We start from the raw sequence: 25,634 nt of genomic DNA, 5'->3' as shown, positions 1-25,634 counted from the left end.
TTTGGTGCAAACTTTACCTTCTTTAAGTTCTTATTTTAGTTACTGTGGGTCTTTCGTTACATTTCCTCCATCTGCAAATGCCAGTGTTCTCTCGTGTTCCACACTCATCTCATTGACCCATTCCTTTTTCTCTCTCACTTTCAAATCTAGCCGTTACCCCCCCGCCCCCCCGCCCCCCCCCCCCCCCCCCCAAAAAAAAAGCTTGTGCTTTTCCCCCTCTTTGTTTTGGCTAGCTTACTCTGAAGTTGGGTTTTGCTTCCCTTGTCCAAATTCGAAGTCTTTAATCAGCTGGTCTTGTTTTTCCGAGCTCAATTTCACATGGGTGCTTAGTGTTAGAAAATGCGAGCGATATCCAACATGAGAGTTTTTGTTCTGTGCTTGTTCTCGTTGCTTTGTGTGGTAGTGACCGCATTGAACCCGTCTCTGAACGACGACGTTTTGGGGCTGATTGTGTTCAAAGCCGACATCCAAGATCCGAAGGGAAAGCTTGCATCTTGGAACGAAGATGATGAGAGTGCATGTGGGGGTGGTTGGGTTGGGGTGAAATGCAACCCTAGATCCAACAGGGTGGTGGAGCTTAACCTTGATGGGTTCTCTCTCTCTGGAAGAATAGGTAGAGGCTTGCAACGCTTGCAGTTTCTGCGTAAGCTTTCACTGGCTAACAACAACCTCACTGGGGGCATAAGCCTCAACATCGCTAGCATTGATAACCTTAGGGTCATTGACTTGAGTGGCAATAGTCTCTCAGGGGAAGTGCCTGATGATTTTTTCCGACAATGTGGGTCTCTTAGGAGTGTTTCCTTGGCAAGGAACAAGTTTTCTGGGAATGTTCCTTCTACTTTGGGGTCATGTTCTGCTCTTGCTTCGGTTGACCTTTCTCTTAACCAGTTTTCTGGTTCTGTGCCTCCTGTGGTTTGGTCTTTGAGTGCACTCAGGTCTCTGGATTTGTCTGGGAACTTGTTGGAGGGTGAGATTCCGAAAGAGGTTGAAGCGTTGAAGAACTTGCGGAGCATTAGCTTGGCGAGGAATCGGTTTTCTGGGACGGTTCCTGATGAATTTGGAAGCTGCTTGCTTTTGAGGTCTTTTGATTTGGGGGAGAATTCTTTTTCTGGCGGCATCCCTGGTGGTTTCAAGGAACTCTCCTTGTGTGGTTACCTTAGTTTGCGTGGAAATGCTTTCTCAGGAGAGATTCCTGAGTGGATTGGCGAGTTGAAAGCGCTTGAGACATTGGATCTCTCGAACAATAGATTTTCTGGCCAGGTGCCATACTCTATTGGAAATCTTCAGTCGTTGAAGATGTTGAATTTTTCAGCAAATGGTTTCACTGGTAATCTGCCAGAGTCTATGGCAAATTGCACAAGACTTTTGGCATTGGATGTTAGCCGGAATTCAATGTCTGGAGGTCTTCCAACATGGATTTTCAAATCAGATTTGGACAAGGTTTTGGTATCAGAGAACAGACCGAGTGGTAGCCTGAAAGGCCCTTTGTTTTCCTTGGCTGAAGTTGCGGTTCAAAGTCTTCAAGTTTTGGATTTGTCTCACAATACATTTTCTGGTGAAATCACGTCTGCTGTTGCAGGTTTAAGCAGCTTGCAGGTTTTGAATCTAGCAAATAACTCTCTTAAAGGTCCTATACCAGCTGCAATTGGTGAATTGAAAACATGTTCTAGTCTTGATTTGAGTTATAATAAGCTAAACGGAAGCATACCTTGGGAAATAGGAGGAGCTGTGTCCTTGAAAGAACTGATATTGGAAAAGAACTTTCTTATTGGGAAAATTCCAACATCAGTTGAGAACTGCTCTTTGTTAACAACTTTGTAAGTTCCTTTTCCCTGTCCCATCTTTCATTTTGGCATTTTATACATATGCTTATATTTACAGTAGATAATTAAATGTTGTTCCTCATAATCAAATTAAGTCTCATCAGACAGATTTAGCTGATCTGCATGTTATATATTTAGTGCAAGGTTGTTTAACTCAACTGACAGTCTCTGCTTTGATTTAGTCTTGCAAGCAGTTTTATTATTTTAACTTAAACGTTCACATTAAAATACTTATGTATTATTACTTCAGCAGCAATAACTGTGTTAAGTTCAATTATACTCCTAACCTTTTACAATAAGGTTGAAGAAAATATGTCCATAATACATCTTGGAGAGTGGATGCTGACAGTGACATGAATGATTAATTATATATATATATATGTGTGTGTGTGTGTGTGTGTGTGTGTTCGTACACAAATATCTGTTGTTATTGGGTGGATTTGAAGTTTATGGTACTGTAGTTTCATGCATTGCTTTTTATCTTAATAGGTACCATTATGTAGGTTTTATAGTCCTGAGTTAAATTTTTAAAAATATACAGCAAGATCCAACTGCTCTTATGTTTATTATTGCTCACTCCCCTGTTTTTTCTTTGTTATCTTACCCTCTTTTCTTATTTGGTACACTGTAGGATTCTGTCCAAGAACTGGCTTAGTGGCCCAATACCTGCAGCAATTGCAAAACTTATCAACCTGCAATCTGTGGACTTGTCATTTAACAACCTTACTGGAAACCTTCCTAAGCAATTGGCCAACCTTCCCAATCTTCTTACCTTCAATTTGTCTCACAACAACCTTCAGGGTGAACTGCCGGCAGGTGGTTTTTTCAACACCATTTCTCCTTCCTCTGTTACTGGCAATCCATCCCTTTGTGGCTCTGCAGTGAACAAATCTTGCCCTGCCGTCCTCCCAAAGCCTATTGTCCTAAACCCCAACACTTCTACTGACTCTGGCCCGGGCTCATTGCCTCCAAATTTGGGCCATAAAAGAATCATCCTCAGCATTTCTGCACTCATTGCCATTGGTGCAGCTGCTGTCATTGTAATTGGTGTCATTAGCATTACTGTTCTCAATCTCCGTGTTCGGACCTCCACATCTCGATCTGCAGCTGCCCTTGCATTTTCTGCAGGGGATGAATTCAGCCATTCCCCAACCACAGATGCCAACTCTGGCAAACTTGTCATGTTTTCAGGTGAGCCTGATTTTAGTTCTGGTGCACATGCTTTGCTTAATAAGGATTGTGAGCTTGGGCGTGGAGGGTTTGGGGCAGTGTACCAAACAGTTCTTAGAGATGGACGTTCAGTTGCTATAAAGAAGCTCACTGTATCAAGTCTTGTCAAGTCTCAAGAAGATTTTGAAAGAGAGGTGAAGAAATTAGGAAAAGTCAGGCACCAAAATCTTGTGGAACTTGAGGGTTATTATTGGACTACATCACTGCAGCTCCTCATATATGAGTATGTCTCGGGTGGTAGTCTGTATAAGCATCTCCATGAAGGTTCAGGCGGAAACTTCCTCTCATGGAATGAGAGATTTAACGTCATTCTTGGGACAGCAAAGGCCTTAGCACACTTGCACCACTCCAACATTATTCACTATAACATTAAGTCAACCAATGTCCTTATTGATAGTTATGGTGAACCCAAAGTAGGTGATTTTGGTCTAGCAAGGCTGTTACCAATGCTAGATCGTTATGTCTTGAGCAGCAAAATTCAAAGTGCACTTGGCTACATGGCACCTGAGTTTGCCTGCAAAACGGTGAAAATCACTGAGAAATGTGATGTATACGGGTTTGGAGTCTTGGTCTTGGAGATTGTTACAGGGAAGAGGCCTGTTGAATACATGGAGGATGATGTGGTGGTACTTTGTGACATGGTGAGAGGGGCTTTAGAAGAGGGCAGGGTTGAGGAATGTATTGATGAGAGGCTCCAAGGGAAGTTCCCAGCAGAAGAAGCTATTCCTGTGATGAAGCTAGGCTTAATATGTACTTCTCAAGTGCCATCTAATAGGCCTGACATGGGCGAAGTGGTTAACATATTGGAGCTGATAAGATGTCCCTCAGAAGGACAAGAGGAGTTGGGATGAATTAACTAGTAATTTTCTCTTTAGTAGAAGGATAGAAAATGGGTTGTCCGGGGAAGAAGAATCCGGTTTTATTTATTAGAGAGAGAGAGAGAGAGAGAGAAAGAGAGAGAGAGATTATTTGTTGAAAAATGTTTACTTTTCATTGTAATATTTTTCTTGTTAGTCTCTAGTTGTTTGTTTTAAGATTTCTCTGTTATGCTACACCTAGGATGCCGGATTCCTTTTCACCGGGTTCCGTTTTGGACCACCCCTTTGAAAAATGTTGCTCAATTACTGATCTTTCATATTCTAGTTTGTTTGTTATGGTGTCGCACTTGTTGTTTTGGCCTGCATTTTGCTTTTGTATCTCTAGCAATAACAGTAAATATTTTTTAGTACGCTTTTGCATGAGGCGTATTATGCGAAGAGCACATGCTCTAGCGTTACCTATGATATCACTTTGGGATGTACTTTTATTTCTCTTTAGAAGGGAAATGTTGGAAAAAGTTAATTGCATATAATAATTTGAATTATGATAATTTTGTTTAGGTTCATGTGTATATTTGAATTGAAGAGTTCAACATGCTTTATGTTGTGTTATAAGAACAAAAATGGAATCAATACTGCGGTTTCTAGTTTGACGATTTTTCTGATTACTTTCATGTGGCACTGATTTTGTGCTGGAATGATATGGTTGTTAGGCAAGAATGATTTTTGACAATACGACTGACAAGATGTTTTTATTTATAAAAATGTGTTATAAAACAAAGTGCCAAGTGCCAACTTAGAAGTCAAAAGTGATTTAAGAGCATTGGGACTTCCTAGATTCTTAGCACCCACTTAGGAACAAGTATTTGTTTAAAATATGATCAACATTGCATATAATAATGGAATGGAAAGAAAAGGGGTCATGGAGAAAAAGTGGGTGGTAATAAAAGACAGAGCACGCCTGAAAGATCACGATAACAATGGTAAATCTGTGTTATTGGATTATAGAATATTACCCGATATGATGTTGTCGGAATAGAAGCTCTCTTTTCTGGTATATTGCTGCCCATGTTCCTTCCTCTCGTACAGAGCACTTTCATATCTGTATATAGTTTAATTGTGATTTTTAAGGAATTTGAATGTGCAATTTACTTTATTCACACGATATCGTTAAGAGTTAATGCATGCTTGGATATTATTCTTTTAAGAAAATAATTGTTTATTTTTTAAAGAAATTTGACAAAATGTTATTATTTCTTGAAAATTAAATAAATTAAACACATACTTATTACATATTTTATTAGCTGACAGGCTGTATCAGTTGAGAATAAATTATCATAATTTTATTGTAAACTTGCTATTATGAGGAATGTCTTGATTCACTCATTAAAATATATTGTTAGAATAAAATAATAAAAATAATCTGTAAAAAATGACAGGATAATTTTAAAACTTGCCTTTATTTAAACATCAAACATTAAATATGATTCTATCTATTTCTTACTTCTTTTTATTCATGCATTTTAAAAATATTCTTCAGATTTAATAGGGACAACAAAAGTAATTTCACTTTTGTTGTAAAAATCCTTATTCTTTTACCCTATCATTTGATCTCCCCCACTCCGAAAAATATCTCTACTTTATTATTTATTGCCATTGGAGTCTCCCTAAGTATTTTACCACGATGAATAGAATGCCATTATCTTGGCAAATAATATAGCTAGTTATAAATCCTTGGTGGATATTTGCCTTAGTTTGTTCTTTTCCTCTATTTAGATAAACTAGGCATGTTCCAAACCAGCAAGTCTTTTTGCAAGAAAGCGAAAGTAGATGAAACTGTAGGATAATGAATGTACATTAATTTGGGTTCAGTGTTCTGCTTTTATTTCCTCTACCTTATCACATGACTAACAAGTGGAGGGAAAGAAAACATTTACACACTTCTCAAGGCTTCTGGCGAGTATAATACTCCTTTTTCTTTCCCTCAGAACAGAAAAGAAGAAAGTAAGAGAGGAAAGCATGAAATGAAGAAGCGAAAGAACCCTTTATGGAGTAGGGTAACCATGTGCATATATTGGAACCAGTGAGTTGTCCCTATATTCCTAATGCAATTAGCTATTTATAAATTATAACATAAACGGGTGTTGGGCCCAAGGGAACCCTAATGCATTGGCTTTCTCATCGTCAACAAATAAGAACATGTGGACCATTCATTTTTCCATTATTACAGCATGGAATATTTGGTCAAGTGAGAGCATTAAGAATTCTCTACCATCTCAAATAATGTTATAGCACTTCAATTTGGTTTCATAAAAGAATGTATCTCAAAGTATAAGGTGAAAAAACAATTTTTTCGTACAAGTAGCAATTTTCATAAGTTTATATTTGCAAGTGATGTTGATTCTGCAAATTTTTGTGATCAAGTGTTTACCCTCAAGATTTACCTAGTTATGGGCAGTATAAACGAAATGGCACATGATAACTTCTAGATTGTGGCTAACTGAGTTTTATTTCTGGGACAAGGTATTTTGGGCTTTGACTGCAGTTCCTGTTGCAATGACTCATGTAAGTTTTCAAATAAGAAAAGGGAATATGTAGAACGTTTGAGCTTTGATTTTCACATTTATGCATTTTTTTCTTCCAATTCCAAAGCACACATACATGTTTATTTTATCATCCAAGCTTTTCCATGCTTGAGCGGATACAAGATCAAGCTTATAATACCAAACTTCTATGAAATAACGTATTGAGATTCGAAAATGCATTGACTAGTATAAGATACTACGTTGTGACTTGTTTTGTAAACACCATAAATTCACTTCACATGTAGGCTGTCTGACTGACGAGGGAGCAACGATTATATAAGGATTTTGACAGTAGATTCAATTTTAGATCGAGAGAGAATGAGTTTGAGTGACTTATTAAAAAAAATTAACTTGTAGTTTTTTAATTTTAATTTTTAATGTCATTAACCCATTAATGTAAAGTTTTTATTATTTAATATTTTTCTCAAATTCAACTGGCTTGAACTCAGTTGTAACTTACATTTTAACCCTTTTTTTTATAGTTATTTTAAGTTTGATCACATCTTTTTATTATTATTATTATTATTATTTGAATTTGAATTTATGATTCTTTCTTTTTTTAAGCCCCCTTTTATGTTCGGCTTGACATCTTTTTTCACATATATGTTTTGGGCTTTCTTTTATTTTGTCTATTTTTTGGCTTTATTTTTTTTTTCTCATGTTATAATTTTATTTGCGGATCCAACAAAACTCAAGAGAGAATAAACTTTAAATTTAAATATATATATATTTTTTTGTCTAAAAAACTTTGTTATTCTTCTATATATTTTAAAGTGCTTACTATAGTGATTTAAAATTTAAGAGTGCATTAAATATTTTTAAAAAAATTATACTAAGATAATTAAAAGATATTTATATTTTTTCTAAATACACCACTAATTCTATTACTAAAATTAACAGTTATAATTGTTTTACATATACAAGAGCATAAAATACTCCTTTATTTTTCAAAGCACCATAGAATTTATCGTACTTTAATTAGTTACCAACTATTAATATAAGACTTTTATTATTTAACAAATTAGGCAATTTGAAGTCAATATTTAATATTATAATCATTTTATTTTTTTAAGTCAATACTGATCGATATTGTGCATTTTCATAGAACCAAATATCAGCCTAAAATCCCCCCCCCCAAAAAAAAAACTGTTCATATTGCATGTTAGATAAAAAGATAGAGGAAGTATATAAATACAATATAGATTATGACAAAAAAATTGTCATTTAAATCTTATTTGAAAAATTATTCTAACTAATTATTAAAATGTTTTATTATTTTTAATGAACAATTTATTTGATAATTATGATATGATAAGAATATATAAAATAAAAAGTTGAATAATAATAAGACATGTAGAACACCAAATTCTGTTATCATTACCCTGAACTTAGCTAGAGGTTGTATCAGATTCCGCCATCATCAACAAGCTGTTTACAGAGTCAAAATAGCGGCTTTGTGAGTTTGGCTTGTAAAGAGACTTGTATGTCACCCCTATCATGTTTAACTAACATTAATTTTGTCTTGTTAGCTTAAAAATGTTAGAAATATAATAAAATATTTATTCTTATTTTATTTTCATAATTGCAAAGTCTTAAACTTATTTATAATATAAAATTATCATATTCTTAATTACAAATCTTTTAATTATATAAAAACCTCATTTTCAAAAAGGTTCTAAAGTATATATATGTCAAATTTTGCATCTCAAAATATTAATTAAATAGACTTAATTAAATGCTTGATTCCTATAAAAGTTATATAATTTAAATTTAGTCTCCATAAATTTGTTTGTTAAGATATAATTTTTAATTTCTCATAAATTATTATTTTTAATTATTCTAACTAACTAACGTAATTCATTGAAATATTATGAAATATCAGTTTTTTTTTGTTAGGCCACATAATTTAATAAGACTATAAATAATAATTTGTAAAAAATAAAAATATTTTAATAAAATATCTTATAAAAATTAACTTAAATTATGTAATTTATGTGAGTATTAAACACTTAATTTAGTCTAATAAAATAAAATAGATTCATTATCTTCTATTTTTGTGTTACTAAATGCAAAACTTACACAACAAGTGTTAAGAAAAGAGTTAAGTAAAGTAATTTTTTCTAGATATAGTGAATAAAACTTTAACGCTCAACCCCTACTTTCTAGAAAACTTTGAAATATTATGATTTGGAAAAACCGTAATATAATGTTATTTTACTCAAAATTATTATTAAATTTTTGATATGTTTTGCTGTAGTTAAATACGAAAATGATAAATTATGTGTAATGAAAGTTAAATATTTCGTTACATTTTTTCCATTTGATATTTTTTAAATACATCGTTTTGTATTGCAAATGAGTACATGAACTATATAAACAAATTATTGTAATAATTAATGAAAAAAATTAAGAACCACATATGAAAATATTCCAAACTCCATTGAGAAGTCATCACTAACATGAAATTTGAATATTTAATGTTGGTTGTATTTTATTCTGCTATCTGATAAATTAAAATTTATTGATTTTTATTGAAACATAATAGTCAACTTTAAAAAATAGTATTACAATTAATGAATTTTAAGAAAAAAAATACAAAAAAATAAAATCTAAATTCCATTGAAAACCTTTCGCTAACATAAAGTTAATTATTTTTGTAATAAATACTTTTTCATTGTAAATCTTTTCATAACCTATAATTATTCAAATTTTATTTTGAAAAATTGTAAAATACTATATACACAACAAAATTATGCCATATTGTCGATAATCATTTTTAAGTGAATTATTTTTATGTATGCATAAAAATAATTTATTAAGGGAGATAGAATATATTGTAGGGATTTTTGTATCATAAAAGGAAGTGATCTCTTATCATTGATTGACAAAAATAAAAAATAAAAAATGAAGGAAATACGTATGATAAACATATAAAAAGGGTAAACTATATATATTTGGAATTTATATATATTTGTAACTTTCCACAGAACATTATAATTTGAATTAAACAAAGTTGTTGTGACAATAAAGACAGATTTTAAAGCTTAACTAACAAATAAAAATGAGAAGATGTTGTATTGAAGGTTTTATTATGGGATGATTATCATCGCCTTTTGTTACTATAATTGGCTTATTTATGAGTTGCCATGAAAAAGAATTGGTAGCAACATTTGTAAAAAGATAAAGTATTTCTGTAATTGCATAATTATCACTTTTTGGCCTTAAAATACCAAATTGCTTTCACACGTTCTATTATAGTTAGTTTCATTGGATTTTCTTGTACTCTACTCATCTAACTTTCTTGTTCTCTATAAAATCATGTCACCACACCTCTTATATTCATTATATCTATTCAATAAGCCATGTTCCCATCACATGCCTTATCTTCCAGGTTCTATTATTTCATAAATATTTTTGGTTTTTTATTCCTAAAAAGGTAATATTTTAAAATTTAATGTAAACAAAATATACTTAAATTAAAAAGTATAACTACAAATCCATTGCAATGTTTTATGAATCTTTTAATGAAATAAACAAATATAAATGATTTTTTGTTGAATTAATTTGCTGGAGTTAATTATTTTGTTATATCTTTTTTGTTTTAAAAATTGTACTATATCAATACCAATAATGCACTGGATAATTCACATTTACATTGGGTATGCTTGAAAGTTGTATTAAAAAAAGGTGAATAGTATAAGAGATGAAGAAAAATGAAATAATTTCTTGATACCAAAAAAGAGATAAATAAAAAAAGGTTAAAAAACCATTAAAATATTTAGTAAGAAAGATGTGTGAATGATGAGAAAGAATTTTTCTTTAACAAAAATAAAGCCATCAATATAAGGAAAGAAAAGACAAGCAAATATTTCATAAACAAGTTATATAAATTTACATGAAATATTTACATTTTTCACAATTACTTCGATATAAGTTTCACGTTTGCAAATTGGTCTATATGTTTCATTTGATTCTTTTTAATGTCAATTGATAATTATAGGGCCTCGACTATTTATTTGATTATTATTTTTAAGTTTATTCTATTTCAAGTAAAAATGATGAAATAAAGATTTTTTTTTTTACATGAGAATAATATTTATGCAAAGAAATTTATTAATAATAATAAAAAAAAGAATCACATCAAAAGCGGGACCTATTTCTTTGAAAATCTTATAATTTTCATTTTCTATGTATATAATTATTGTCGAATTTTAAATACTTGTATAGGTAATGTTTGCATCTTGGAATTAACTTTTGATTGTTGAGTGGGGAATAGCTAGAAAATAATTATGATAGACAAAAAAGAGAAAATTATATTTCTCTAAATGTTTTTAAAATATATTATTTTAATTTCGTATCAATCACAAATCGATTAAAATTTGTTAGAAAAAATGGTGGTAGTTGACTTTTTTTTTCATTTCAAATGGAAAAATTGAAAAAAAAATACATTAATAATCCCATATTCAAGTATACTATTTGAATTTAAATTAAATAAGACCAATGACAACAAATTAAGACTCTAAACTTCAAAGCTTAAGTGACAAATCAAGATTGAAAGATGTTGCTTTGGAGGTTTGTTTTGGTATGGGATGATCATCGCTACCTTTGATTGCTAGAGTTGGGTTTATGAGTTGGCTTGATGAATTGGTAGCAATAATTTCAAAAAGGGAAAGTGTTTCTCTAGTGCCATTATCAGCCTCTACCCTTAAACTTGGACTTGCATCCTTCTTCAAAATTGGATCAAACAGTGAAGAATTAAGTATTTCCTGGCCTTTCCTTGACCAAATATGATCATTCCTAAATTCATGTGAAGCCCAAGAATTCTTGTGAATCATGGAGTCCATTCGGACTCCAAGTGCCCTATTATAGGGTCCTCCATAATAGGAATGAGTGTTATAAAGGGTTGGGTAAGGATAACAGGGAAAGTGCCCAAACCCACCAGCTTCAAGGCCTTGACGACGTTTTGCCAAAGCACGCTCTTGTTTATGTGCATTTTGGTGCCCTCCTAAAGCTTGTGAGGAAGAGAACTCTCTCTTGCAAAAGTTGCATGAAAAAGTTTTTGCCTCTATCTTTGTATTCTCATCATCTACACTTTCACTATCACCAACTACATTACTTGATTGTTCACGAACCGTTTCATCCTTGGAAAGCTTCATGAAATCTAGTAGCAATCGAGTGTTGGAATTTGAAGTGTGATGTAGTTCAGACTTGGGATCCTTCTCATTTCCTTTAATCACCATCTTCTAATTATATATGCTTGAGGCTTTAGAACAATGATTCACACCATATTAAGATTAAATATAACATATGGAACTTTTGAAATTGACATTATAAGGAATGGGCATAAACAAAGTTATTTTATTTTAGATCAATATAATATCTTCATTAATGAATAGGAGGAGAATCTCATTTTGCCGTTTTTATTTTGCATTAGTACATTTCAAAATATTAAACAAATCAACTCATATTGTCAAGTACTTCATTTGCTCCTAAAATTCCATAACCAGAATGTTGGGTAGAGTTAATTAGTAAATCACAATTTTGTGTAATTGATTTCAACCTAGAAGCAAAATGGGTATATTTAGAATTTGTTGTTCTAATAAAATCACACGGGCATTCAAATATTTCTCTACCAGAAAAATCTCATCAAGAGGAGATTAGCTATTGATGGAAATTTATGGAATATAATCTTGGCTTAATTGCTTTTATTTTTAAAAAGCAACCCTTCTTTCTATGTTTCTTCTTGTTGTAAGGCTCATGACGTGGACAACTTGGAGACATCTCTTATGATTTAAATTAAAATTTAATTTCATTCCTTTCCAAGTAATGAACACAACGATTGATGAAGATGAAGAAGTAATTTATGAAGTGAGTTCCACATTCATGTTGATAAATGATTACATATGCTTACAATTTTTAAATTAAAGCTCATATTAACAATAAAAGAGTAATCGTTAGCATTATCTGCGTGTGGATTATAATATGATAAAACGCTGAACATTGTTATCAAATACAAACAAATAACGTACCATAATAATAAAATCAAAATACAAATTCATTGAAGGTTACTTAAAAAGAACACTGATATTCTTATTTTAATTTTTGTATATGCTGGTTATAAAAATTTGAAAGTACACTGTATGAATATGAAATTAAGTAACATTGAAGCGTCTAACCATTTTCCCTTTGATTTGGATATTTAAAAATAAGTTAAGAAAGATAATATTTTATATTAAGTTATCAATCTTTAAGATACATATATGTTTGTAATTTATTGAAATTTAAATCTATCAAGTTTACATAAATACAATTATTGAGATTCACTTGTGTGATTACCTAATATTCATCCCTTTAGATTATGTTAGCATATGCTATTATATTCAATGCAAGAAATCCAGGATCTTGGGCTAATTAACGTTGAGATCTGTACGTGGCAAAATGCATTTAACATCAAGATTAACAGCGGCTATTTTGGGTTTCAGTTGTGGAATTGAATTTTTAAACTCGTCTTTTGTTAACAATGCACACGTCTTAATTCAGATAAAAATAAATATTAGTATAAAGTGAATGGTCAGGAAGATTACGATGACAATTTTGCACACTCACTTTTATTATTATTTTTAATACAAGAATTAACATTATGTTGACAATTACCACAGGTGGCGTAGCATAACACAAATAACTTACTTAACAAAAAAAAATATTTGTGATTGAATTAAAGAATTGTCTGGTTTTTCATTATCACACTGAAAATCTCTTCAATAAACAAAACTATTTTGCTATTTTTAAATATAAAAAAAGGTGTAATTAATTAATTAAAAATAAATTACCTTAGAGCAAAGTTCAAAAACCTTACACCTTGACATGTTCAAATGAATGAGCTACTCTAAACTCTAGAACAAATTAATCACCCCATTTCCATGTTATGGAAAGAAACAATACTCAATCACTCAAGATGCACGATGTTATTAAATACTATAGCAAAATAAACCAAAAAAAAAATAAAATACTAAAGACATTATATTTGATTCTTCAAATTATCCATGATTAATTGCTCACAACACTTTTTTTTAACCATTCAATATTCACTTCAGTGAAACTAAACTAAACTCCAAATTGATCCACATAAAAATCTCACTTAGTTATATTGAAATTATTCACTATTAAGTATTAATTATTTCTGATCAATCCATTTGTTCTTTTTTAGCTAGTTAAATTTATATTTGCTATTGACATTCCAAGTTCAAATCTGAACTTTGCTTTTATTTTCAAGAGTCATATCCTAATGCTAAAAACTTTGCCAACTTCAATCTATTTGAAGTAAATTATTTTTTACTAACAAAGGAGGCCAAATCATTCATCTCAGTATTTTTAATGTTAAAAATAAAGATAAAATATAGTAGTTAGTTTGCAAAATTTCAAATAGTCAAACTGAATTTAGTAGAGTTAAGAAAACTACTGAGTGTTACAGCTTACAGATGAAATATTTCAAGTGTTCTACTTTTAAGATTTAATAATAAGATTTTCATTTTTGTTAAAGAATATCTCTAGCAAAAATGGTAAAACAATAGCATGACACATAACTATCTAACATTCATGAAGCATTATTCTAAAGCATTTAGTGGCAAGATAAGGTCCTATTAAGTAATAGTGTGCAGGTATTAAAGAAATAATTTTATAGTGTATAAAGAACATGTTGTGTAGAAAATATATAAACAACCAAAAGGAAAGAATTGCTAGTTTGAAAAAGGAAAATTCAAAGACCAATTAAAAAAATAAGATAACATCTTTCACTTACCACTTATTCGAAAAGTCTTTTATTTTTTTCAAGAATAAGTGCAAAAGTAATGAACATGGTACTAGTTTCATTAGAAAGAAAAAAATTGCAAAGAAGTTATAAAGTAAATTATACTTTCTATTGCACATAAAAATTCAAACAATCAACTAACTAAAACAAAAATATAAAAAAAAAAAATATTTTTAGCAAATTAGACCTAGAAGCTCTTTTAAAATACTCATTCTACAAAGATAGCAGCAAGTTAGTTTAGTTGGGATGTTACCTTTCCATTCTAGAATCAAATAATGAGCAAATACATTATATATTTGTAGCTCAGTTTAAGAAACTTTTTTAAGAGATTTGACTCTTAATATTATTGAATCATATTAAATATTTGTTTGTCACTCTATAATAAAATGAGTAGTAATATTCTCACAGTAATTTTTACAACAAACAAATTTCAAAATTATTTGTGGTTCTTTTAATCTTTTTGCTTTGATGTATTACTCAATACTATCTTGGAGAAGATTCTAATACATTTACTTAAAATTAATGCACCTAGTCTCATTTAATTCTGCATACTTGTGATAATGAACCCTCACTCTTGAAGCATTGGACAATGGTGCCTCATTTCCTAAACTACACCTAAGTTCCCTCCCATTCCACTCCACGCTTATGAGTAGGAGTTTCATATGAAAATACCCACCATGTAGTCTCCCTTAACCCCTACCAAATTTGTATTTTAGCATAAACTTAAGCATATTGACTATGGACATCAATCACCTTCAAGGCACCATACCTCGTGAATATTGTGCATCTCACTAGAGAATCTTGGAAATCTTAGGACTTGGAACCTTGCTCACAACAACTTAGAAGCTACTTAAAACTCTACCAATATAGCAAAGTTTGATTCAATTTCCTGAATGATTTATTGTTGTTAAGTTTGTAGGATTGGACGAGATTAAATTTATTAATTTTAAGTGAGAATTACCGTCTTAGTAGTTAAACAACACTTGGGTGAATTTATATTCTATTAAGCGAAAATAAAATTCAATTTGAGAGAATCTGAGTAAAAAATTGTTGAAGACAAGAATCCTTATCCCAAAAGCTTGTTTAACTATTTTGATTCTCTTTTAGTTTTTTGGTAAAAAGATGCAATGAAAATCCGGGTTCAAGGGGTCGATCGATCGAAGGCCCAAATCCAAAGGTTCCAACAAGGCTAAAAGCAGGGACACAAATAGAATAACTCAAGTTGACAAAAACAAATTAGAATAACTCAATTGGTGAGAGCTTCATATGTAAATTGACTCAATTGATGAAAATTTCTACATTCCCTCTTCAACGACAAAAAAAAAAATTAGAGAAAAAAACAGCAGACCGCAGCCCAAGGGAAACAAGAAATGATCCAGTTGTGAGTAGACACCCCGACGACGTCGTTTGGAGATGAAATTACTACCCCCCCCCCCCAAATGTCTTCAGTTAAACGACACGTCGTACAATTCATCTCCCAGTCCCAGCAAAGCCCTGGCATCTGGAAGAAAGAAAAACTCGTGCTGTGAGTGTGGTGTAAAGTGTGAATACTCGTTGAATACCCCAAACCCAACACACTGGAATGGCAAAGCTCAACGACGCCACCATCTCTGAACCCTAGCCATCGCTCACAGTCGCAGATTCCAAATTTCTCGCCTCAAGTTCGCACCACCATGTCCTCCGACGACATCACTCTCGTTCCCGACCAGAGAATCGACAACGGTCTCAACTCTCCTCTCGTCTTCCAAGACGATCCCTTGCGCTTCAACTGCCCCGCCCCACAGCGCCGGGTCGGGGACCCGGGTCCCAAAACCCGCCAACTCGGCCCGTTCATCGACGACAAGATCTTCATCGACCGTGACCGCTTTTTCACCGCCCAAGGCCCAGAATTTCGCCGGAACAACGTCTACGCTGACTGCTCCGGTCGCCGGGACCCGCCGGACGCTCGGAATTGGAGCGGCAACGGCAGCGCCGCGACTCGTAGCGGCGACGAGTCCGACGACGACGAAGACGATGATGAAGATGACGATGACGACGATGACGAAGACGTTGAAGGCGACGCCGAAGTAGAAGGCCTCGTTGGTGATGGAAGCAAGCGCAGTTCCAGCGCAATGAATGATGCTAACAATAATAACAACGGTAGTGGTGGTGGTGTTAGCAATTTGCCTGTTGTGGCAAATGGGAAAGTTCAGCATCATTCCCCGTATGGTATGAATGAGAAAATTTTGCATCTTTAATTTCCTTTTTAAAAAATGCTGTCGCTTGCTTTTGGGTTTTTGAATGTAACAATTTCGCTTTTTTGGTTTGTAATTTTTGAATTGTAGTTTCTGGTAGAGAGCTGTTGGGGAAGGATGGTGGTGATATTGGGCAATTGGTGCATAATAATGTGGGTGGTGGTGATGAAGATCATGAGCGAGAAGGGTTGGGAAAATCCCAGAATTCTGTCACCGTTGCAGAAACTGACTGTGAGGAGTACTATTCGCACTATCTTCAAGGTACTGAAGGGTCTGCTTCAGTGCAGAAAGTTATGGTAGATGACAATGGTTGTGGGTTTAGTGGAAGAAAGGATGTTATGTATTCAAGCGAGTCCGGGGAGTCATTGAGGGCGATTCTTTCAGATCCTGTTACGTAAGTCTTAACTCATTTTACAGCCGAGAGTTTTAAGATGTGTTTGGATGAGCAGCTTAACTAAATGTTTATTTGGTAAGTTGTTATCAAACAGGAGTTTATTATGAGCTTGATTGTGAAGCTTATTCAAATAAGCTAAAAGTAGCTTATGCAAAGTCATAAGCCACCTTCATCAGTTTATAAGTTCTTCCAAAGTAACAGGTCCTTTCTTTTATGTATGGTTGAGAAATCTTTGATTTTATGTGAAGTCAATCAAGTTCAGTTTTCATAATTTGCTTTTGTTTTTTATTGCTAATGTACTCCAACTTACATATTCATGCTTATGACCAGCTTGTGCTGTTTATATTTGATTGATGTCTTCCTCTGAAAATGCAGGGGAGCACTTATGGATGATGCGATGATATTACCTTGTGGACATTCATTTGGTGGAGGTGGAATACTGAATGTTATTAGAATGGTGGGTTCTAAGCCATCAAATGCCATAATTTTCAGACTGACCATTTCTGTGACTAGTCATCTGAAAAATATTATTAACCATGGAGCTGGTAATTTCAACCTCTTTTTATCATATATATGCCTCCACACAGTAGAATGGAAGGACTCTCAAAGCTTCTAGTGACTATATTGTGAAAGTGAATAAGTACTTCTTTGCAATATAATTCCCCTGAGCGATAGAAATAGGCCGGTTTACTTGCTTTCATGTATCTTACTTTGGGTCTAGGATACATTGATATTGCTTCTGCATCTTACTTGTGTCATCTATTGGTCTTCTGGGCTTTTGCTTTGATCTTGATCACATTAGACTGTTCTCAGACTGCATGTGTGATTCAGTGTCACTTTACTGACAACAGTATGAAGTATGTCAAAATTATTAAATTAGGAAAGAAAGGGACAATCATTTGCTTTCATATACCATGACAGAATAGAAATGTAGAATCCTCTGCTCTTCTCATGACTCTCGTGTCAAAGCATAGAAGTTAAAAATCTTCTTTGCTCTCAAGATGATATTGGTAGGAATCCAGATGAAATGTCACTTTTTGGCATCTGCTTCCCCCCATCTAATTTCAAAAGAAAATGTCCAAGGCTCAGTTTCGATTGCAAATCAGTTTTAAATTGAGAAAAAGATCAAATATACATTGTATGACTACATTAAGGAAAAGTCTTGTCCTTTATTATGAAAATAAGTACATGTGGTATTCCTCAACCAAACACTAGGTGAAGAGTCCCTAGGAGATAAGAATGTAGTAATGCTTTGAGTAACTTAGAACTCATATGGCAAGTCCAAAAGTTCAGTTACCATAGTGGTTTCAATTATCGTTTGGGTTGTTACTTGGCCCAAAGTAGGTTATAGAAATTTCAGGAGTTATACGTGGCTCCCACCTTAAATTGATCTTTAACCTGTTTTGGCAAGTGGCTATTTGCTAGGTACTTTCAACTTAGGTTTCTTATTATTAAGTTTCGTTATCCATATCAGAAAACTTGTCGTTCAGGAATTTACATGTGGTCAACTAGCTAATATAGTAGTTGTGTTATGCATTCTCAGAAAGTTTGCTGCACGTGTTCTCAACCTACATCAGAGGAATCAATATCTCCAAACCTATGTAAGTAAATTATATTGAAATTCGTTTATCTATGCTTAAATAAGTTCTGGTCTCAAACAATAATTTTATATTTAAATATAGAAAAGTATGGTACTTATTCATACTGTGATGCACAATTTTGATTTTCTATTTTACATTATATTCTTGGGGTGCTGGCTGTCTTGAACAGCACTTCGAGCTGCTGTGCAGGCATACCGTCGGGAAGAGGAGTCACAATTTTACCGGTCAGCCAAAAGAAGAAGAGAAAGACTTGATCAGGTGTGTATTTTCATTCCCCAACCATCTTTATATCTCAGAGTGAGATTTGAGAAAGAGAGGTGAAAAGAAAATCTGGAATCACCTAGGTTGCCTTTAAGTTACTAATGTTTTGTCTTGACATTTTCCCTTGTATTTTCTAACATGAAATATATTTACATAGGACAGGGTGGTTTTGGAGATTCAACTGTTATGGAACTACCAAGGAGTAGAGGCGTTCAGTTTCCTTTTGCCGTGATGGACAGGGTTATAATAAAGGTAGTATGTAAACAGGCTTGAATTTACTTTTAAGTCTTTTGACTTTTTAATATATATATATATATATATTAAATCTGTAAAAGCAAATAACTGGAGAGAAAATGGATCAGGGGAACAAAAGGACACCACAGCGCTTTGTAGGGCGAGAAGCTATTGTAACAACGCAATGCCTGAATGGATGGTTAGTGATTTCACATATATATATATTATTTTATTTTTTTCCTTTAGCAGTTAGTTTTAATCCTTGGTTTGCTATGTTGATTAGTATTTATTAATGTATTAACATGCCAAACTACTATGCACAAACAAAATATAACGCAAGGCATTGTAAGGTTGATAGGCAGAGGGAGAAAAATCATATGGTTTCTCTCGTACGGGTACATTATTTATACTCGAAGATGTTGCTTTCAAAGAAGCCCGTTAATAAAAGACTCATGTACAGGTATGTGGTGAAGACATTGGACAATGCAGAGAGTGTAAAGTTGCAGTATCGCTCCCTTGCCAAGGTTTCGGATGATCCTTCAAAACCTGCCTCCAGCAAGATGGCACCTAATTGGGTTTAGATATGCAGCATCCCTTCAACAAATTGTAAGGTTGACAATATACACCAAGACACCACTATATTTTGAGCGTTCAAACGCTAACATACCAAACGGATTTTCTTTGTAATTCCACTGTTGTATTCCTTGCAAGAAAACTGCTAGCAGAGTTTGTAAATATTAAAAAAAAAAAAAAAAAACCTTGCCATGCTGTGTTCATTTATATTTTAGTATCTGCGTAATCATTTTGCTATGTATACACTAACAGATATGTATGCTCAAGTGGAAATGATTATGATTACACAATCATTTTGCTATCCAGCGCGGCATATATTCCCCTAAATCAGGTTTACAAAGAAATTTATTTTATTACATATTTAATGGAAATTGAATTTTAGTAGGTGCACAAAAACATAAAATTTCTATAATGTTTTGTAGTAATTTTTATTTTTTAATTTTATCTTTTCACTAAATTATTTCTTTCTGATTAGTTGATAATTGTTGTAACGTGTTTGGTGAAAAGTTACTTGTATAAATAACTTGTTTCATTTTTTTTCTTCTTAAAGTTTGCTTATTTATAATATCTAGTATTCATTTGACTTGAAGTTAAGAATAACTGATTTTAATGAAAATATTTTTAAATTATTATATGAAATTGAGATGCGTGCTTTATTTAATTGAATAATCTTTTTATTAGAATGTATTTTTACATATAGAAATGCAACAGTTAAGTTTATAATTTTAAAATAAATGATTTTTTTAATATGTATTTAAAGTTATATAACAATAAATAATATAAAGCAATTATTATAAAAAATAGTAAAATATCACAATTTAATATATTGATAATATTAAATGTTATGTTTTTAAATAAAAAATTGTTTATTGATTTTCTATTATATACTTTGGATATATTAGAAAATTTGTAAAATAAATACGGTTTTAAATTTACATGATTGAGAGGAATAGCCATTAGCCTGTTTGTGTATTTGCATCCTTGAAATTCTTTAAAAAAAAAAAAACCACCCCTTCTGAAGTTTGAAATTGATTCTATGCCAAGTAAAATGCATAAACTTGATTATAATTGATAATAAATAAGTAATGTTAAGGAAATTGAACCGGTTATTGAACGGGTCAAAACACTGGTTTAAGGTGGGTCATTTTTTTTATATGAGATTTTTTTTCAGGAAATTACCATAATATGGACTAGGTAAAAAATATAAATATGGAAAATACATTAGAAAAAGTAATTTTATATTAAAAGTCGACAGTAGAGTTTTAAGAGAAAAAAAAAGTTTATGATGGTAAAAATTACTACTAGTGAGTGTTAAAAAGAGTTCAAAAATTGTCAATAGCAAGTTTTAAAAAATGCTTGAAATTTTGCAGTAAAATTTGCTTGTGGCAATTTTTAAAAAATAAAATCGCTAGCGGCATTTTTTAAAATTTCATTCTACATATAGCCCATTGCCATTTCTCTCCTTTCTTTAAAGGATTCTATTGCATTTCTGCTACTTATTTTTGTTTATTTATTTTTACAAGTTGATTATAGTTGAAGAAATGAATGAGTACAAATACAATTGTGTACTTTAATAGTGAAATTATTACAAATATAACTGAAGGTATGAGATTTATATGTGAGAAGCCAATTTATATGCATATTCCTTATAATATATCATATGAAGCACTAAAATATTGGCTTTATCAATATCTTGAAGTGAAGACTCCAAAAATAGTAAAGTATAATGTACATGTGTCTGATTTCTATTTTTAGAGGTTTCATACAATACCAAAAAATTGCAATAACAACCAATGAAGATATTTAACAAATGTTTTAGATACATCATAAGCGTCAAGCCCCAACTCCTACCATTAAACTATATATTGTTTTAAAACAAATTACAGTTAATACAAATTATAAGCCCTAACTCCTACCATTAAATGTATATTCTCATAACTCCTTTACTTGTCGATGATGTTTATAAGATAAACGAGTTGTGCAAAGTATACAAGAAAGAGTTCGAGTCATTAGAAACAAAAGTATATGGCGGATATATAGAGGCCCAAAACTAATTTCTAACCCAACTTTAAAGCGCATAATAAGAGGTCATCCAAAATCAACACGTTTTCATGGATAGGCATGAGATGAGAAGAACACGATGTTGCACTCTTTGACGAGGCAAAAGCCATGGTAGAAGAACATGTCTAAATGCTCCTGGGTCCAGTTTGCAATGTTGATGTTGTTGTTTTATTTTATTGAATATTTAGTTGATGTAGTTGTTTTAATTTACTTATTTGGATTTGTTGTGTTAATTTATGTTGTTTTAATTTATGTTGTTGTTGATGATTAAGTTGTTATCGTCATGTAAGATAAAGTGGTCTTGTTTAATTATAAATATAAAGGTCGTTGCAATATTTGTTATATTTTGAAAGAGTATATGCATTAAAAGATGATAAATCATATGATATTTAACTAACAAACAAAGCTTCATTTTACTGACAAATAAAGTTGCATAATATAAATAACATCCTTTGCTTAAGTATTAAGACGATAATGAAAACGAAAATTAAACATAAAAATAAACATAAATATTAAACAAACACATTTTTTCCTTTTTCTTCTTGATTAATGAGGGGCTATATCTATCAGAGGCATCGGTGAAAGGATGCAACATGCGTGAAAAAAATCTCCTTCATCTTCCTCTGGTAGGACCGTCATCCCCAACACCCTAATCATTTATGGCCTCGTGTGTGACTTCCTCGTCAACTGTAGGTTTTGTTTGTACCACATTCTTAGATGTATCTATACACATGCTATGCTGCTGTATCATCTCTCAAGACATGATTGCATAAAATACTGCTTACCCAATGAAAATGTTTGCTGAGAAGTACCACCACACTCTGTTGTCATAAGTTCAGGTTGATAAATGTCTTCATCATCGTTATTCCTTTCATCCACAATTGCGTCTTCATTAAGGTTAAAGCTACATTGAAGAATGACAAGAGAAGGTCTAGCATCATCAATGAGAAAGTCATATCTGTAAAGTAACCCACGAGATGTCCTACTAAATAACTAAAACAAAATATAATTAAAAAAAATTATTATACTACATTGCATGAATTAAAAAATAAATATATACTTACATTTTGAGTACGAATACGTTCAAAAATATGTTTTTACAATTCCATAGTTGCCTCCTGAACCATTTTGTAACTCTTCACAAAAAATTTCTAATTTTTTTCAATTTTTTTTCTTCCTTTGCACTATCTTCTTCTATAACCTCCTTCTTCTCTAATCTTCTTTCTCCCTTTCTTTTTCTTACTGCCCTTTCTCATCTGCGGATACAACATCGTCCAACTCATATTTATAAGCCTAGTTACTTCTTCCAACTCCATCTGTAGAAAACCACAGATGAAACTATTACTATGCAGGTAAAAATCATAGGTGGCAATTTTTCAATTGCAGGATTGTGCTTTGCATAGCATAGAGCTCCGTGAAGGGAAAAAGTCATATGCAGGTAAAAATCACGAGTAACGATTTTTCAATTGCAGGACTGTACTTTGTAGAGCACAAAGCTTCGGGAAGACAAAAAACAAGCTCTAATAAGGGAAAAAGCCATTAAAACTCACCAGTCACGATTTTTTAGGCACCCTGCAACTTTGCAATCTCTATTCATGGTAGCTTGATGTCGGAGCCAATAAAACTCGTCACTAGCGATTTTTAAAATATCCCAGATCTGTACTTTTGCAGAAAAATTCATATTCTGGTATTTTCATAACTTACATACCATATTAAAATTAAAAAATTGTTTAAGGTTTAATGTTGAACTGTAGTCAAACTATGGTCAAATTAAATAATATTTTTAAATAAGTGATATATTAAATAATTTTAAAATATATATATATAATATTATAACTTCATAACATTAAAAGATAAAAATCATACACTATTTCTAAATTTTAATAGTCAAAGTTACATATAAAAGTTTGAATATAATAAAACAAAGTTCATCAAAACAACAAATCTTTTAGAAATAACATCTAAAAACTAAAATAAAGAAATAAAAATAACAAATATTATTAGAATACTATTTCCACTTGCTTTATCACCACCAAGATGAAAATACTACTTCCACTTGTTTAATCACCATCAAGATGAAAATTTTTATTTAGTATTGATAAGTCCATATTTTTTTCAACTTTTATAGCTTATATATTTATATTTAATCTTTATTTTATTTTAATTTTGCATTGATTTATATATTAATTTTGCAGTTTAGCATAAAAAAGCCATAATTGATTTTAAGACATATTTTGGGTCCAAATTGGTTAAAAAATAGAGCTTCATAGCAGTTAGTACACCTATACCTTAGAAGCAAGCATAAGGGTGCTTTGAACCCATGCACGACTGTGCTCATCTGCAGTAAAGCCAATTATAAAGAGCTTTTAGAATTTTTAAATTCTATTAAAAAGAGACCTTAGTCATTCAACTGAGATGACTTGTTTTTAATTTGTGATGCACCTCTCATCTTTTTACGCTGCTCTCGATCCTTTAGCATACTTTTGGCAAAACTTGGAGCTTTGAGTGACAGTATTTGAAGACCGGTAACTCATCTCATATCTAGTTTGTTATTTCTCTTGATTATGATTTTTTTTTATGATTATTTTAGTTTTTTTTCTCAAGCATAAGTAACTAAGTCTATAGCTAGAGTCATGAGAATCCTTGTTCATGAATTTATAAGATTTTGAAGTTTGAATCTATGTTTCATTTTTATCTATGATTATTGTTTATCTTATTGCGCATAATTGTCGAGGGAGATCAAATTAGCTCTGGTTCAAGAAGCCTAGCCTTCTTTCTTCGTAATTCTATTGGATGAGGTCAAACTGACCGTACCTCGATTAGTTAATGAATAACGAGACAAAGGATTAAGTGGATTAAACCAATCTTTCTATTACAATCATTATGAAATTAACATACAAATGATTAAGTGGACTAAACTAATTTTTTTCTTTCAATTGTTATTAAATTAACAAATTAATAAGTATTTTATGCTTTCTTGAATTAATATTTTGCATGACTATTGTGAATGTTAGTTTAGAATAAAAAATATTAATATTTTATAACCATTGAGTATTAAAAATAATTATGTGAATGATTCAATTAAAATATGTATTGTGTTGTTTATTTTTATTAATAATTAATTTTATAAATAAATTGTTCAATAATTTCAAAAACTTATTTTAGAATTAATAATTGATCATATAATTGAATTATAAAATGAGATCTGCTCAAAAATATCAACTTCTTCATCACCTAAATAAATAAATAAAATAAGAAAGATAAAAATTTAAATATATAACAATACTTTAAAAAATAAAACATATGCAATACAATTAAATATTAATCAATGTCATCTCTTCTTTTACTAATTCTTGAAATTGCATTATTTTAATAAATATCATTCTTTTTCTAAAATTTTCCTCTGTAGCGAAGAAAATGACATCCTTTAACCACATAAGTGAGAACAACCAGCCAATCATTAATTTTTAACCCTGATTCATCGTATACTTTGTCCAAAAGCACTATTTCACTTTAATGCCTTGGTACATGATCATGGGAGATCCAAGTTTAGTTTGAATTATTTTTTTTAAAAGAATTTATAGAAAAATAATCTTAATCAATTTATACTACTTCAATTTTAAAGAAGTTAAATAAAAAATCTTCTAAAAACAAATACATAAGCTAATTTTAATTTATTAAAGAATTTAATGTTTCTTTATATTTTTTTATAAATGTTTATTAAAAAAATAATTCAAGCTAGACCCTGGACAATCTTGAATTGGATCTATTAAATTTGATGAATCAAATAAATGATAAAGTGTGTATTTCAATCTATTCAGTAGTTATTTAAGAGAAACAATCACAGATCTCTGTTTATTTATTCAGATTTAAATTGAATCAAGAATACTATGAATCAAACAACGAATAATTCAGAAAATCGGATCCATTAGAAACGAGCAAAACTCCAAACATGACTATCAAGAACTAGTTCAATTCTGATAAGCCAAATGATTAAACAAAAAACAAATAGT

The 25,634-nt window shown here is 31.4% G+C and overlaps 3 protein-coding genes across 6 annotated transcripts; 2 read left to right on the top strand and 1 right to left on the bottom strand.

Moving 5' to 3' along the window:
• The first annotated feature begins 238 nt into the window (after positions 1-238).
• Positions 239-4,106, top strand: LOC113846065 (probable LRR receptor-like serine/threonine-protein kinase IRK). Its single transcript, XM_027473910.1, has 2 exons — positions 239-1,817; positions 2,455-4,106. The coding sequence occupies exons 1-2, from the start codon at positions 340-342 to the stop codon at positions 3,902-3,904; spliced, it is 2,928 nt and encodes a 975-aa protein (XP_027329711.1). The 5' UTR covers positions 239-339; the 3' UTR covers positions 3,905-4,106.
• A 6,876-nt stretch (positions 4,107-10,982) lies between these two features.
• On the bottom strand, positions 10,983-11,696 carry LOC113850616. Its single transcript, XM_027481197.1, has one exon. The coding sequence runs from the start codon at positions 11,694-11,696 to the stop codon at positions 10,983-10,985; it is 714 nt and encodes a 237-aa protein (XP_027336998.1).
• Positions 11,697-15,715: 4,019 nt separating this feature from the next.
• LOC113846070 (U-box domain-containing protein 62) lies at positions 15,716-19,764 on the top strand. 4 transcript variants are annotated; one of them, XR_003501626.1, is made up of 8 exons: positions 15,716-16,471; positions 16,588-16,891; positions 17,267-17,348; positions 18,435-18,492; positions 18,662-18,750; positions 18,911-19,005; positions 19,116-19,186; positions 19,448-19,750. XR_003501626.1 is itself a non-coding variant. In XM_027473924.1 (8 exons), the coding sequence occupies exons 1-8, from the start codon at positions 15,937-15,939 to the stop codon at positions 19,566-19,568; spliced, it is 1,350 nt and encodes a 449-aa protein (XP_027329725.1). In that variant the 5' UTR covers positions 15,716-15,936; the 3' UTR covers positions 19,569-19,764. The 4 variants fall into 4 exon arrangements, 1 of the variants encoding a protein (XP_027329725.1); XM_027473924.1 differs by having other exon boundaries at positions 18,916-19,005; positions 19,448-19,764; XR_003501619.1 differs by lacking the exon at positions 19,448-19,750 and having other exon boundaries at positions 17,267-17,436; positions 18,916-19,005; positions 19,116-19,158.
• Positions 19,765-25,634: the final 5,870 nt, after the last annotated feature.

Source organism: Abrus precatorius, unplaced genomic scaffold, assembly GCF_003935025.1.
Source record: "Abrus precatorius isolate BTA unplaced genomic scaffold, Abrus_2018 Scaffold10, whole genome shotgun sequence".
Taxonomy (NCBI): Eukaryota; Viridiplantae; Streptophyta; class Magnoliopsida; order Fabales; family Fabaceae; genus Abrus; species Abrus precatorius.
Note: the sequence above shows the minus strand (reverse complement) of the source record. Positions and strands in the feature narration are given on the sequence as shown.

Excerpts from the sequence above, each read along its gene's own strand:
- LOC113846065 (XM_027473910.1), top strand. The coding sequence starts at position 340 with ATGCGAGCGATATCCAACATGAGAGTTTTTGTTCTGTGCTTGTTCTCG. Across the intron at positions 1,818-2,454 it reads TGCTCTTTGTTAACAACTTT|GATTCTGTCCAAGAACTGGC; the intron begins GTAAGTTCCTTT and ends GGTACACTGTAG.
- LOC113846070 (XM_027473924.1), top strand. The coding sequence starts at position 15,937 with ATGTCCTCCGACGACATCACTCTCGTTCCCGACCAGAGAATCGACAAC. Across the intron at positions 16,892-17,266 it reads ATTCTTTCAGATCCTGTTAC|GGGAGCACTTATGGATGATG; the intron begins GTAAGTCTTAAC and ends CTGAAAATGCAG. Across the intron at positions 18,751-18,915 it reads GAAGAGAAAGACTTGATCAG|GGTGGTTTTGGAGATTCAAC; the intron begins GTGTGTATTTTC and ends TACATAGGACAG.
- LOC113850616 (XM_027481197.1), bottom strand. The coding sequence starts at position 11,696 with ATGGTGATTAAAGGAAATGAGAAGGATCCCAAGTCTGAACTACATCAC.